Source organism: Ranitomeya variabilis, chromosome 1 (genome assembly GCF_051348905.1).
Source record: "Ranitomeya variabilis isolate aRanVar5 chromosome 1, aRanVar5.hap1, whole genome shotgun sequence".
Classification (NCBI taxonomy): domain Eukaryota; kingdom Metazoa; phylum Chordata; class Amphibia; order Anura; family Dendrobatidae; genus Ranitomeya; species Ranitomeya variabilis.
This window is the reverse complement of record NC_135232.1, coordinates 865,023,525-865,039,969: the sequence shown is the minus strand read 5'-3', so window position 1 is coordinate 865,039,969 and position 16,445 is coordinate 865,023,525. Positions and strand designations below refer to the sequence as shown.

General features: G+C 41.7%; 1 protein-coding gene across 1 annotated transcript in view; it reads right to left on the bottom strand.

Moving 5' to 3' along the window:
* PDLIM5 (PDZ and LIM domain 5) overlaps window positions 1-16,445 on the bottom strand; it is a 320,904-nt gene that overhangs the window by 10,383 nt on the left and 294,076 nt on the right. The window contains exons 17-19 of the mRNA XM_077277339.1: window positions 15,664-15,844; window positions 4,958-5,078; window positions 1,858-1,973 (exon numbers count right to left, since the gene is read on the bottom strand). Of these exons, the coding sequence (XP_077133454.1) occupies window positions 1,858-1,973; window positions 4,958-5,078; window positions 15,664-15,844 (418 nt within the window). The remainder of the gene's footprint in view (window positions 1-1,857; window positions 1,974-4,957; window positions 5,079-15,663; window positions 15,845-16,445) is intronic.

The following is a 16,445-nucleotide window of genomic DNA, read 5'->3' as shown; positions in this document are numbered from 1 at the left end:
TGCCAAATTGGCAAAAAAAAAATGGCAGCCACTTTTTCACATATCGGTGAAGAGTCTATCAGCCAGTCACAGTAGGCTGACATGACATCAGGCGCGACCACGCATACATCCCCATAGTGAGTTGCAGATATTACTTCACATGGGATAGTGTGGCCAATCAGGCGTGACTATCATAGCCTGTATAAAAGCCAAAGCAGAGAACACTGCACTCCACACTTTGTTGCATCCAATAGGCAGATTTATTCTGATACATTAAAATAACATATTTTATATGCTTTCAAATGTAACACACACATACAGATGATTCTCAAAAAATTAGAATATCATCAAAAACTTAATTTATTAATTATTTTCAGCTCTTCAACACAAAAAGTGAAACTCATATCATATAGTCATTACAAACAGAGTGATCTATTTCAAGTGCTTATTTCTGTTATTGTTGATGATTATGGCTTACAGCCAATGAAAACCCAAAAATCATTATTTCAGTAAATTAGAATACTTTATAACACCAGCTTGAAAAATGATTTTAAAATCCGAAATGTTGGCCTACTGAAATGTATGTTCAGTAAATGCAGTCAATACTTGGTCAGGGGCTCCTTTTGCATCAATTACTGCACCAATGCAGCGTGGCATGGAGGTGATCAGCCTGCGGCACTGCTGAGGTGTTATGGAAGCCCAGGTTGCTTTGATAGCAGCCTTCAGCTCGCCTGCATTGTTGGGTCTGGTGTCTCTCATCTTCCTCTTGATAATACCACGTAGATTCTCTATGAGGTTAAGGTGAGGTGAGTTTGCTGGCCAATCAAGCACAGTGATACTGTTGTTTTTAAACCAGGTATTGGTACTTTTGGCAGTGTGGACAAGTGCCAAATCCTGCTGAGAATTAAATTTCCATCTCCAAAAAGCTTGTTGGCAGAGGGAAGCATGAAGTGCTCTAAAATTTCCTGGTAGACGGCTGCGCTAACTTTGGTCTTGATAAAACACAGTGGACCTACACCAGCAGATGACATGGCTCCCCAAACCATCACTGAGTGTGGAAACTTCACACTAAACTTCAAGCAGCTTGGATTGTGTGCCTCTCTATTCTTCCTCCAGACTCTGGGCCCTTGATTTCCAAATGAAATGCAAAATTTACTTTCATCTGAAAACAACACTTGGGACCACTGAGCAACACTCCAGTTCTTTTTCTCTTTGGCCCAGGTAAGACACTTTTGGCGTTGTCTATAGGTCATCAGTGGCTTGACAGAGGGAATGTGACACTTGTAGCCCATGTCCTGGATAAGTCTGCGTGTGGTGGCTTGTAAAGCAATGTCTCCAGCAGCAGTCCACTCTTTGTGAATCTCCCCAAAAGTTTTGAATGATCTTCTCTTAACAATCCTTTCAAGGCTGCGGTGATCTTGGTGCACCTTTTTTTACCACACTATTTCCTTCCACTCAACTTTCCATTAATATGCTAGGATACAGCACTCTGAACAGCCAGCTTCTTTAGCAATGACCTTTTGTGTCTTATCCTCCTTGTGGAGTGTGTCAATGACTGCCTTATGGACATCTGTCAAGTCAGCAGTCTTCCCCATGATTGTGGAGCTACTGACACAGACTAAGAGACCTTTTTAAATGCTTAGGAAGCCTTTGCAGGTGTTTTTGTTAATTATTCTATCTTACTGAGATAATCATTTTTTTGTTTTCATTGGCTGTAAGCCATAATCATCAACATAAACAGAAATAAACACTTGAAATAGATCATTCTGTTTGTAATGACTCTATATAATATATACGAGTTTCACTTTTTGTATTGAAAAACTGAAATAAAGAGAAGCTCCTGTATAGTAGATTGCTGGTATCTAAACGAATACTCACAGAGCAGACAAAGCAAGTGTTATGCCAGGTATGTCCAAGAGCTTCAAGGAATCGATCTCCAGCTTCAATAGGAAACTCACATCCATGACACATCGTACCAAACAAGGAATAATAATCTACACAATTAAAAATAATTGAATAGGAACAATCAGATGTAATAACAGTATAAAGAGATAAAAAATATTCTTAAATAAGAAATTGCAAGAAAAGACCTTGTTTGAACACACAAAATCAAGTCTTTCTGCTTATGCTAACCTGACTAGTGCATGAATTACAAAGGAGAAAATGAGTAGATTGTTATCTGGAAAGAGCATGAACAGCAATGATAGGATGCAGACCTTTGCAATGAAATCACATCATTGTCATGAGAAGCCCAGGGTCATCAATCTGCAGTGGAAAAGGCACTGCTCTGCCACACCACCACAATCACTACACTAAAGCATGAGAATAACTTACCGTATATACTCGAGTATAAGCTGACCAGAGTATAAGCCGAGACCCCTAATTTTGCCACAAAAAAATGGGAAAACTTATTGACTCCAGTATAAGCCTAGGGTGGGAAATGCAGCAGCTACTAGTAAATTTAAAAAATAAAAATCCATACCAATAAAAGTTAAATTAATTGAGACATCAACAGGTTAAATGTTTTTGAATATCCATATTGAATCAGGAGCCCCATATAATGCTCCATACAGTTCATGATGGGCCCCACAAGATGCTCCATACAAAATATGCCCCATATAATGCTCCATAAAAATTCATGATGGGCCCCATAAGTTGTTCCATACAAAAAATATGCCCCATATAATGCTGCACAATGTTAATAATGGCCCCATAAGATGCTCCATATTAAAATACGCTCCATACAATGCTGCATAAAAGGTTAATGATTGCCCCATAAGATGCTCCATAGAAAAATATGCCCCATATAATGCTCATAAAGATTGATGGCTCCATAAGATGCTCCATAGAATAATATACCCCATATGCTGCTCCATAAAGGTTCATGTCCTTATAAGATGCTCCATAAAGGTTGATGGCCCCATAAGATGCAACATAGAATAATATGCCCCATATGCTGCTCCATATAGGTTGATGGCCCTCTAAGATGCTCCATAAAGGTTAATGGCCCCATAAGATGCTCCATAAAGGTTGATGGCTCCATAAGATGCTCCATAGAATAATACGCCCCATATGCTGCGATTAATAAAAACAAACAAAAAAACCCACTCTCCTCTCGTCGCTGGGGGAGAGGTGCAGGTGTCCTGAGCAGGCGGGGACACCGCCGCGCTATGGGGGCCAGGTGCCGGTGTCGTCACTGGCTCAGGCCCCCGGCACTTGCGATATTCACCTGTCCCCGTTCCACTGCCGCACGCCTCTGTGTCTTCCGGGTCTCTGCAGTGACTGTTCAGGCAGAGGGCACGCACTAAACACGTCATTGCGTCCTCTGACCTGAACGTCACAGCAAGAGGACACGGAAGACAGAGCCCTGCGGTGGAACGGGGAAAGGTGAATATCGCATGGCTTACCCTCGCCCGTCATACTCACATCCTCCTGGCGCGGTCTCTGCTTCTCCGATGGTCTCTGGTGCCGGCAGCTTATTCCTGTGTTCAGTGGTCACGTGGTACCGCTCATTAAAGTAATGAATATGCGCTCCACGCCTATGGGAGTGGAGTCGCGTCCATATTCATTACATCAATGAGCGGTAAAACGTGACTGCTGAACACAGGAAGAGCTGCAGGTGCCAGAGACCATCTGAGAAGCAGAGACATGCAGAGACCGCATCAGGAGGGGGTGAGTATGATTTGACAGCCGCCACTCCTCCCGCTCCCCCGTCGACCCCTGGGACAATGACTCGAGTATAAGCAGAGAGGGGCACTTTCAGCATAAAAAAATGGGCTGAAAATCTCAGCTTATACTCGAGTATATATGGTATAATGGGGCCCTCAATTCTCAGAGGAAAATATACTCTTCCAGTGTATTACTAGTTTTCAGCCCAGTTCCAGAACTTTAACTGGAGGAGGAAGAAGCACATGTTAAAGTAGTATCAATTACAGACTTTCTACTGAAAATATATACAATCATTATCTAATGAAACTGTAGAATGAGAGAACCGCACATGCCGGTTATAATTTCTTGTGAGCTAGTTTTGCTACATCTGTACCATTTCTGTAAGATACATCTAAGAAAAAAATATTGCTCCCTAAAGCGCTCAAAAAGTGATTTAGGTAAAGAGGAAGAACAGCAACAGGGAAATCCAATTTCCCATGTCTGCCCTCCAGAAATGAATCATCTGAGTGTCTACCTGAGATTAGTAAACCAAGAATATATTATATGTACACAAACATGACACATACATATGTTCTCTAGAAGTCTCTGATTAATAATTTTCAGATGTAGATAAATATATATAAAAGAAAAAACCTATGCATCCATATGCTGTCACACTTAATCTCTATCTTTAAGCACTACTCCAGCATTTTTTTAGATCATGTTCGTAAATGTAATGCAAGGAAATGAAGGTTAAAAAAAATTAAGTTCCACTGCACAGAGACTTGCAACAGGACAATTGGAGAGAAAAATGAATTCCAGCATCAGGGCCTTCCATAAAACTTTATGTATTTTTTTTTTCACAATAAAAATAAAATCGCAATTCCATCCTGACACCACTATAAAACCATTGAAAAAGTTACATTTCGATTTTTGGATATTTTTTTATTTTTCACAATAAATGACTGGATTTTTATGGATCCTGATGCTCAAATTCATTTTTCTCTCTAATTTTAAGCCCAACGCCAGTCACTCTGCAACCACTTAAAAGGCTTTTTGTAACCCGCTGCATCACTGGGTTCGAAAAATCACAGAGCCTCGTTCTGAATTCCCATAGAGGGGCATTGAGAATTTTTTTTTTTTTAAAAAGTGATCTCCGCTTCACAAAACTGTCATTTAGCTGGTTACAACATTAGTCACAAGGTGTCAGAGCGATGAGTATGCAACTACATGCATATGGGATCCCTAACAAAGGGACAATATGAAAAAAATGCTTGAATAGGGCTTTAAAGAGCCAATGAAGGATTTCTTGCTTTTGACAAATACGTACCAGTCTCACAATAAGGATCTCCATCTTCCAAATGGAAGACGCTGTTCCGGATAGGAGTCTGACAGGCCACGCATACAAAACAGGAGACATGCCAGGTCTGCTTCAAAGCATTGATGACTTCCTGCCACGATCAAAAGAAAGAAGAAGTGTTGATCAATAAATGATTTGGATATAAATTGAGGACAGGGGGTTATTCTGTTCAGCACTTGATATATTACAGAAAAAAAATGCTCAGCTTTCATTCCTGAGTCTGAAGAACTCGTTACATGAGAAATCTCATTAATAATGGAAGCACCCACAGCCGAGCTGATGCTTCATTTTCAAAAAGTGTTTATTTCTGGTAATTGTGCAGATTCATTTTCTGGATCAATACATTTATGATTTTCAAGGTGCCAGGATGTACAGGTGGTACTAACCTTCAATAAGAGACATCAAAAATTACATCACAATCAACAAGATACAAAAAAGGACCAAAAGAAAATGTGTACAGCCCTCCAAGAGATGGGACGGTTTAAAGAATGTTGAAATAGTGTAAAACCATTTGGTATCATTTCATACCGAGGCCACAGCTTCAACAAGAAGGGGTGTGAGAAATCAAGTGGGCTTCAAGTGATTGAGGCGCTTACAGCACATGCAGCAGAAGTGCGATGTCTATCCTGCGTCTACATTGGTTGTGTTTCTTCTTGTGATTTCTACATTTAACAGGTAAAACCTAGGTACAATCCAGACAGGACTTCCTTCTGAAACGTGTCCAGGATAAAATATTTAGTTAACCAGATGAAAAATGGATAGAGCCGTTATACACCCTTCTAGGCTCCAGCACTGCCTCTCTGCCGCTGCTCCAGGCTTCACTTTGGGGACAGCATGGCAACAGCGCTAGTGAAGTTGCAGCCAATCACTGGTTGTAGCTGACTGTGCGGTCTACATCAGCAAAGCTGCGGAGCCCAGTGATTGGCTGGCAGCACTCCAGCATGTGGTTGATGCAACGTCACCACTGCAGAAAACAACAACAGAGAGCGAAGCAGCAGCGCAGAGGCAGTGCTGGAGCCAGGGGGTTAGTAACAGCTCAGTTTGGTCTCCATGCGTGTGTTGTGACTGTCCCACAGCCATGATACATGCAGCTGATTATCGGGAGCGCTCCAGGTATACAGGGTACTGATGCAGCTATTCGGACAAAACCACATTCAAGAAGTTTATTAACCCTTCAGGTGCTTCACAGGAATTAATACAATATGGAAGGAAAAATTGAACATTTTTTTTCCACAATAATTTTATTTTAGACCCACTTTTTAAAAAATTTCCAAAGGGTAACAGAAAAAAATAGACCCCATAATTGGTTGTGCAATTTCTCCGCAGTACCCGATACCCCATACTGGGGGTAAAACCACTGTAGTGGCACACGGCAGATTTCGGAAAAGACGCGCCATTTGACTTTTGAATGTAAGATTTGCTGAAACAAATAGCAGACGCCATGTCTTGTTTGTAGAGCCCCGTATGTACTTAAAGAGTGGAAACCCTCCACAAGTCACCCAATTTTGGAAACTAGACCCCTCAAGGAATTTAGATGTATGGTGAAAACCTTGAATCCCCAGGTGCTTCACTGAAGTTTATATCATTGGGTAGTGAAGAAAATAATACTACAATTTTTACCACTAAAATTTTGTTTTAGACCCAGATTTTATATTTTGACACTGGGAAATGGGTAGAAATGGCACTAAAATTTGTACCACAATTTCTGCTGAATGTGGAAATACCCCATATGTGGCTGTACAGTATTGCTTAGCCATACGGTGAAACTCAGGAGAGACGGAGAGCTACTTTCCTCCTGGAGCGCAGAATTTGCTTGAATACTGTAGTTTGCAGACTCCATATACAGACCTCCTAAGTGCTAGAAGAGCAAGTGACCCTATTAAGGAAATTGTACCCATCTGGGAGTTTATCTACAGGTATAATGACGATTTTGAATCAATGAGTGTTTTCCAGAAATAAGAAGTTTTCAGAAAGACACAAAACTGTGGTAGACTGCGCTTTTATGCACACCTACAAACACGGACCCCAACGGATCACAGGAGCCTCCACTTGGCTCATTATAGGGAATCTTCTGTCGGGGGTTCTGTCTGAATCACGTTTTTCAGAGATTTAGATAGAAACCCATAAGCGTTCAGATTAGAGCGTAGGATAAATGCGAGCCGAGCCTTATTGCAATCTTTGGGAGGCAGGATGAACAAATCAACAGCAGGTGAAGAATTGGTTTTATTTATTTTTAAGCCATTACTTGTGCTAGCACCAATCTTTGGCATCGCTGCAGGGTGTCAACTCTCACAGAGCCGACACCCGAAATTGATCACAGAGGCGCTCAGTGCGAGCCCACGCGATATGGCGGTTTGTGGGATCGCAGCATGTCAGGAAGAAGTTATCCTCCTTTGAGGACTTTTGTTCCTTAAATGCTTGCATTTTATGCTAAAAATCATGTTTACAATTGTATTTAATTACACATTTTCTACAGTTTAGCTTTTACAGGTTTTTTGGTCCCCACACATTCAACTTCAATGTATTTTCTGACTATAAATTAGCTAAGAGGACCCCAGAAAAAAAAGACAAAACAAAGTTACAAATTGTCCTATTAAGACAGTGAGAAGTAGCCACTGACGGATCCTCTTCGGTCGGCCCATTTCTCGTGTTTACTCACAAACGGACCAGCACTTCTGTCCATAAAAATGGCTGCAGGCAGAGGAACATGTGACTAGATCAGTACATAAGCATCCTCTAACAGACTAGCAGCTTTCTCATATGAGGTGTTTTACTATTGGAGGAGGCTGATGGACTGGTTTGGCCACTTTCTCCTCCACCAGTGGCCATTATATGGACACAAGAGCTGTGAGTTTGTGAGGATAGCTGCACTAACAAGAGAGTTTCCGACCTCTTTACATCACAATCCGTCAATGAGCTTGTTCTGACAATCTAACAGCAAAGTTTGCAACTCGTAGTGGTTTTTCTCAGCTGATTTATGGCCACAGACTTCATTAAAGTTAAATGTGCAGGAAAACAATACGTCTGTTAAAGCCAAACAATGTAAAATGTGCAATGAAACCAAATAGCAAAAATGCATTTAGCACAAGATACATGCATTTAAGGGGAAAAGAAACTGCCACACAAAGTGGACAACCCCTTTAAAAGTTTATCACAGACAACCTCTTTAATTATAGATCAACGCCGTACTACATTTCCTTTTACGACTTGATGTATTGAAAGCGTCCTTCTCTCACACTCACAGGACCTAAAAGGGAATCTATGGGTGACGGTTAGAAAAAATATAGTATTCGGCTATGCCAAGTGCGTGTGGCCCCATTAACACTAGTGTTACCAGAACACATTTAATAAAAAACAATACACTGTGCTTTTCTAAAGGACTGCACATTTTTCAAGTAGAAGAGATGAATGAGGCACTCAGCAATACTCACCTGGACCAGGAAGAAGTGCGTTAAGTGTGAAACTGCTGTTATTATTTTGTATGAACACCTAATAGATGTGTCCCCATGGGCCGCAACTAGCCCGACAACAATACATGCCCTATAAAGTAATAACGGGTTTTCAAAAAGTAGAAGACAACATTTTTTTTAAAATATTGAAATCTTTGTTAAAGCAAAAGTGTAAACTTTTCTTTTTTTAAAATAAAATATTTTTCATTTTTTTGTGAGCTAGATTTGCTGAACACTTATTATTTTATAGGGCATATAATTTAATGAAATTGAAATAAATCTGCGGAATTTTTTGCATTGTGAGTGACACATCCATCTTTTCCATAATGAACTCTCTGATTGGACAGTTTGCTGTTTTGTTGCTGAGCACCACTAAATAAAGGAATTGTGCTGTGAGTGCCAGTACTACTCTTGATGGACTTTCTCAAGGACTGCAATGGTTCTGTAAACTACAGACAATACAATACCACACAGTAGTGAGTCCATGGGAAAGCAGCAGACAAAGCACTGCTCCGATACACTTTGGCTTAGGTGGTCATACGTATTAGATGGCTGTTGGCCAAGCGATGCTTCAGTCAAGCTATTTGCAAACAGCCATCTCAGCCAACTTTCCCATACACAGGGAAGCTCACTCGGCCGAGTGTGTTCTCTATGTGACAGCCATCGGCTGACACGGCGGCCAGCAGCTTATCTCAGGGAGACCAATGTGATCAGCAGTCAGAAATTGGACATGTGCAATCGACATCTCTCGATCGTCAGTCGCCGGCGCACCTATACACGTTGGACTGCCATCTGAACTCGTCAATATCGGCAGGTACAGCTGACTATAGTGTAAAATGTTAATCGCCCTAATGCTACATTTTCTGTTTGGGCCAGCATTTTACAATAAGTCATGCGAGTGATAATAAATATAGAATTCAAAAACAAACAAAAATGTATAATTAGGAATTTTGCTGGCAGTTTGTGATGTATTGGTGTATAATTCTGATATACAGACTGATGCATTGCACCCTTACATCCCCATCCCACAGAGTTATCGGAGTGCCTGCAAATGTGTTGTCTGTGCTTAGCAAATTGCTGCTTCTATGCTGTAGTATAGAACTGTACCTTTAAAAAGCACATCTCAATGGATTGCTGGTCAAATAGTTAGGAAATGTGTTGAGACTGGTAGAAAGAAAGATGAAGTGTTACAAGTTTCCTGCACTCGTCCAGATGACTATTCCAGCTGGTCTGGATATGCCGTCGAATAAACATTAGTAGCAGACAGTTGATTAACGTCACATCTGAAATGGCCAAACTCTTTACAGATTTCATCTGACCTATGTAATAAAAAACACAATGCACGCTAAAGTATTGTGCTTTATTTATTGTATAATTTATGGTTCCTCCCTGATCATTTCCAGAAAACGTCATCTATCTACTGCGTAGAAAGAAGCACTAGGGAGCATTACTAAGAGGCCGAACTTACAATCTACCTGATGTTGTCACCCCAACCCACAAGGACAGTCTGCCCGAGACTCTGCCTAGGACAGCCACACAACACTGCAGCCTAATGAAATCTCTATTAAGCACTTGATGTGTAGATAAGGCGTTCTGGCTTACACAGTCCTACACCTCGAAATCATTAGACATACACCAGATCCTTGCAGCTCAAATATCTTACTCCAGAAAATAGATAGCCTGGAGTGTCTGAGCAGTCTGGTGCATATGTGATTGAACAGAATCACCATTAACACGTGCCAGAATATCGATGGCTGGAGACAGAAAGAGAATGTTAAAACCCGCACAGCCATTTGCTGGGAATCATGCCTGAATGTTATAATACATTATGTATGGTAAAAAACAAAGTAAAAAAAAAAAAAAAAAAAAGAACAAAGGAACAAAAATTGCGTATTAAAAGATCTGAATAAAAAAGTGTCTCCTTCTTTGTCCCGAAGCACATCGCTCTTCTGCCCTCCAGCTTCCTTCTTGGGGTGGGGCCTGGAGGAAATAGGCTCCCGAAGACCGACAGCTCAGAAAAGCAGCAGGCTGCGCATGCATGCAATACAGCAAACTGCTGGCACATCAAAGCTTGGTATAGAGCGCTCAGTGTGGGTTTCACCAGCCAGACGACAGCCAATAATCCGCATCACTTTGCAGCCCAAGTAATATATAGAAACGTTTTGCAAATGATAGGTATCCCTTGGCTGGAAACACACTAGCGATTATAAAATCAGTCCGATTTTGTTGCAGGAGAGTGGGACGAATGTAATGCAAGGGTCATGCGTTTTTTATGCAAGTATAATCCGATTTTTCCCACCTAGCATCCGATTTACATTCGAATGCAGTGTGATTGCTATCCAATTGCAATGCAATTTTAACATGAGCTTTTACATACAACAATTCTCTATGTCATTAACTCATCGTTTTCAAGGGAAATATTCGTCAAAACCATGGAAATATTCATCAAAACAAACACACACATATACATATATATATATTTGATAGATAAAAGAAGAGCCAGCAATTCATGTGCGAGTACAGTAAAATCACACTGACAGGTTAGAATAGAATAGATAGAAAAGATATATACACATAGATGTCACATATATATATACATATATATACTAGATGTTGGCCCGATTCTAACGCATCGGGTATTCTAGAATATGTATGTAGTTTATTTATGAAGATTTTAGAATAATACATTGAATACACAGTACTGCGCCTGTCGCTGATTGTTCGCGGCCGGCCATGTAGTATATAACACCCCACGTAGTAAATAGCACAGCCACGTAGTAAATAGCACAGCCACGTAGTATATAGCACAGCCATGGAGTATATAGCACAGCCCACGGAGTATATAGCACAGCCCACGGAGTATATAGCACAGCCCACGGAGTATATAACACAGGCCACGGAGTATATAGCAAAGCCACGTAGTATATAGCACAGCCCACAGAGTGTATAACAGCCCACGTAGCATATAACACAGCCCACGTAGTATATTGCACAGCCCACGTAGTACATTGCACAGCCCACGTAGTATATTGCAGAGCCCACGCAGTATATTGCACAGCCCACGTAGTATATTGCACAGCCCACGTAGTATATTGCACAGCCCACGTAGTATATTGCACAGCCCACGTAGTATATTGCACAGCCCACGCAGTACATTGCACAGCCCACGCAGTACATTGCACAGCCCACGTATATTGCACAGCCCACGTATATTGCACAGCCCACGTAGTATATTGCACAGCCCATGTAGTATATTGCACAGCCTACGTATTATATTGCACAGCCCATGTAGTACATTGCACAGCCCACGTAGTATATTGCACAGCCCACGTAGTATATTGCACAGCCCACGAAGTATATTGCACAGCCCAAGTATTATATTGCACAGCCCACGTATTACATTGCACAGCCCACGTAGTATATTGCACAGCCCACGTATTATATTGCACAGCCCATGCAGTATATTGCACAGCCCATGTAGTATATTGCACAGCCCACGAAGTATATTGCACAGCCCATGTAGTACATTGCACAGCCCAAGTATTATATTGCACAGCCCACGTATTATATTGCACAGGCCACGTAGTATATTGCACAGCCCACGTATTATATTGCACAGCCCACGTATTATATTGCACAGTTCATGTAGTACATTGCACAGCCCAAGTATTATATTGCACAGCCCACGTATTATATTGCACAGGCCACGTAGTATATTGCACAGCCCACGTATTATATTGCACAGCCCACATAGTATATTGCACAGCCCATGTAGTATATTGCACAGCCCACGCAGTATATAGCAATGTGGGCATCATATCCCTGTTAAAAAAAAAAAGAATTAAAATAAAAAATAGTTATATACTCACCTTCCGTTGGCCCTGGATCCAAGCGAGGCGTTTACCGATGCTCCTTGCGCGGAGCGGGGAAGGCCTGTTCCTGATCCGAGGGCCGACGGACGGTGAGTATATAACGATTTTTTATTTTTTTAATTATTTTTAACATTAGCTCTTTTAACTATTGATGCCGCATAGGCAGCATCAATAGTTAAAAGTTGGTCATACAGGGTTAATAGCAGCGGTAACGGAGTGCATTACACCGCGGCATAACGCGGTCCGTTAACGCTGCCATTAACCCTGTGTGAGCGCTGACTGGAGGGGAGAATGGAGCGGGCACTGACTGCGGGGAGGAAGGAGCGACCATTTTGCCGCCGGACTGTGCACGTCGCTGATTGGTCGTGGCCGTTTTGCCATGACCAATCAGCGACTTGGATTTCCATGACAGACAGAGGCCACGACCAATGAATATCCGTGACCGACAGACGGACAGAAGGACAGACAGAAAGACGGAAGTGACCCTTAGACAATTATATAGTAGATTACATGGATAGATAGAACAAATGCCGGCAACTCATTTAAAGTGTTCTATAAAATCACAGCAGGAGCCGACAGGATAGAAGGGATGGATTACATACAGTAAATACAAATGGAATAGGTAGATATATAGATATTAGTGACAAATACAATTAATACAGTGTGTGTGCAAATTACCGGACATATATAAAACCAACAAAAGATTATTTTTCGAAAAAATGGCGTGGGCTCCCACCCAATTTTTGTAACAACCAGAGGGAAAGCTGACGGCTGTGGGCAGATGTTTAGAGCCTGGAAAGGGCGTAACACCCATGGAGCTTCCCAAGCTATTAATATCATCTCACAGCTGTATACTTAGCCTTTACTGGCTATTAAAATTGAGGACACTTAAAAAAAAGACGTAGGGTCCCCATGGATATTGGCCCCACCAAGCTACAAACATCAGCACTCAGCAGCCCAAGAAAAGGTGCATCTCCAAGATGCGCCAATTCTGGCACTTAGCCACTCTCTTCCCACTTGCCCTGTACCAGTGACAAGTGGGATAATAGTCAGGGGGTTGATATCACCGTCAGGTGACATCAAGCTCCAAGGTTAGTAATGGTGAGGAGTTAAAAAAAATGCACCCATTACTAACCCCATAGTCACATTGTAAGAAAACACAGACACCCAGACAAAAGTTCATTAATTGAAAGAAAGACAGACGCCTTTAATATTCTTAACTAAACCATACTTACGACCTCACCTACTCTCCTGATGCCCTCATCATCTGTAAACGAGGTAAAAAAAAACCCCAAAACAACAGTATTCCTCACCTTTCCGCAGAGATGCTTTAAATCCATTTGTCCCACGATGGGTCCAGCACTGCTACATCTAGATGGCAGGCTGCATGATGCGACCATGCAGCCTGTCATCCAGCCGCAATACTGAGCACTATGTGCTCAGGGTCTGGGTGAACTGCTATTCCCTGTCTGAGGTCACGGCGAGCATGAGACAGTTCTCCTGCTCACGGTTCCGTCTGACAGGTCCCGGGAGTTCACAGCCAGTGAACTCACTTCACCTTTCTGACGTCGGAGTGAGCGCCGTGGGAAAATTTCCCACAGTGCTCGCGTCGACATCACATAGGTGAAGTGAGTTCATTGGCCGTGAACTCCTATTCCCTGTCAGAAGGCACCGCGAGCAGAAGAACTTTCTCACGCTCGCCGTGACCTCAGGGAATGACTGAAACCAAATGCTGGTGGGGGAATAAAGAATTTTCTCCCCGCTGCATTCACCTGCGTGCAGACACCTACAGCATCATAACGCTGTTAACCTACAGATTAACCCCATAGCTGATGGTCTACAGTGTTATTTCTAGTGACAGGTTTCCTATATCTACTCTTACTCTATGCTGTCTTAGATCGGTCAGCATAAACCTGTTATCAGATTATCTTTAATAAATGGTATGCCATTTTTATTGTGAGATCTGGTAACAAATCGATTTAATGCAGTTGTCAGACTTTTCACAAAAGTCTGCAAGTCTCTATGTGATTGTAAATTTCAAAAAACTGACCGTCACATCCAAACATAGACTAAGTGTGAACAGGTGCTGAACTGTTGTGGATTCTGTTTGTGGGCTCCCTCTGGTGGTTACTGCTGGTACTGGGTGACTTTGGTGGGTTGCGGCCTTTGGTTTCCACCTGTCCATCAGAGGCTGGGTGTTTCCTATTTTACCTGGCCTTTCTGTCATTCCCTTGCCGGCTATCAATGTATTCAGATGTGCTCTGTTTGGTTCCTGCCTACCTGCTCCCAGATCTTTCAGGATAAGCTAAGTGCTGATTTTCAGTTGTTGTTTTTTTTGTCCAGCTTGCTTATTATGTCTCTATGCTAGCTGGTAGCTCTAGTGGACTGAGGTTCTCCCCATGTGCCATGAGTTGGCACATGGGTTCTTGTAATCTCAGGATGGTTTTTTAATTAGGGTTTTTTGCTGACCGCTCAGACCCCTTTTGTATCGTTCTGCTTTCTAGTTTACAGTGGGCCTCAATTTGCTGAACCTATATATATCATCTCTATGTGTGTGCCTTCCTCTCATTTCACCGTCAATACATGTGGGGGGCAACTATACCTTTTGGGGTTCATTCCTCTGGAGGCAAGTGAGGTCTTTATTTTCTCTGCAGTACTAGTTAGCTCTTAGGCTGGTGCGTGGCGTCTAGAACCAACGTAGGCACGCTCCCTGGCTATCTCTAGTTGCGTTTGTCAGGCGTAGGGCAGCGGTCAGCCCAGGTTCCATCACCCTAGAGCTCGTCCGATATTTTGTATTACTTTGCTTGTCCCTTGCTATCCCTAGCCATTGGGATTCATGACACTGAACCTAGAGTCACCAACTCGTATACAGTTAAATAAATAAGGTAGCACACTGCGGCACCATAACATGCAAACATGAAAATTGAACTACATTACTGCATTAGAAATATGAAAAAATGAGAGCATTTAGCGCATAAATAGGCCTATTCATGTGTACCTGGTAGCCACATTAAGGCATCTCTCGTATACCAGGACCTATACTTTCCTTTCCTCGCTGAGAATAAACGTCTTCATCTGAGAGATTTTAGTCTCGCTGAGAATAAATGTCTTCATCTGAGAGATTTTACTCTAAGAAGAGGATTCACAGTAGCTTCCCATTCAGATGAAGACGTTTATTCTCAGCGAGGAAAGGAAAGTCTAGGTCCTGGTATACGAGTGACTGCAGACTTTTGTGAAAAGCCTGGACAACCCCTTAATGGATGACTAATATGAACCCACAGAAATCATTTTGTAAAAACACAATAAATGTAAAACTAACACAATAATGAGTTTTTCCATATGAACTGCTACTTACACCAAGAATCTTTCTCTGACAGCGGGCACAATCTGGTGCAAAGAACTTCTCATAGCATATTTCACAATACAGCGAACCTTTCTCTTGAACAAATCCCATCTCGGCCATGCTCATCTTGCAGTGAGCACAATTAAATTCCTCTGGATGCCAGGATTTCCCCAATGCCAACAAAAATGGACCTCTGGTACAAAATAGATAAAGAAAAAAAAAAACACATTAAAAATATCATATAAATAGTTATCAAGTGTGTAGAAAAAAAAAAGTGTGGCTATATAGTTTTTTTGAGTATAAAAGCAGATTTTGGTGTAACATTTGTGCTAAAATTTGAGACCATCTACAGATTAAGCATGCATGTTTGGTGATTTTGTTCAGAGGTGCTGAGGTTTAATGGCTCAGTTCAGGTTAGCTAGTAATCACTCAGATAATTTGAAGGGGGTTTTCAAGGAAAACACATTGATTACCAATTCTCAGGGCATCACTGATTGGCCGGTGGGTGGTGTTCCAACCCCTGAAGCCCTCCTAATCAGGAGTTTAGCCCCATATGAATGTACAATAAAAAGCACGGCCCTATGTATCATCAAAGCACTGATTTTCCTAGGCAAACATTTCCTAGGCAACTCTCCGGAGTTCATTTGTAAAACAGTAATAATTACAAATGACAATGGCAGCATTTCCAATTACGGTAATTAAAACAATATTTCTCAGAATAAAAATCACCTTGGTCTGAGAGTAATGAAAACTGTGACCTAACTTGATATCTTCCATCCTCTGTACAAGCGCCT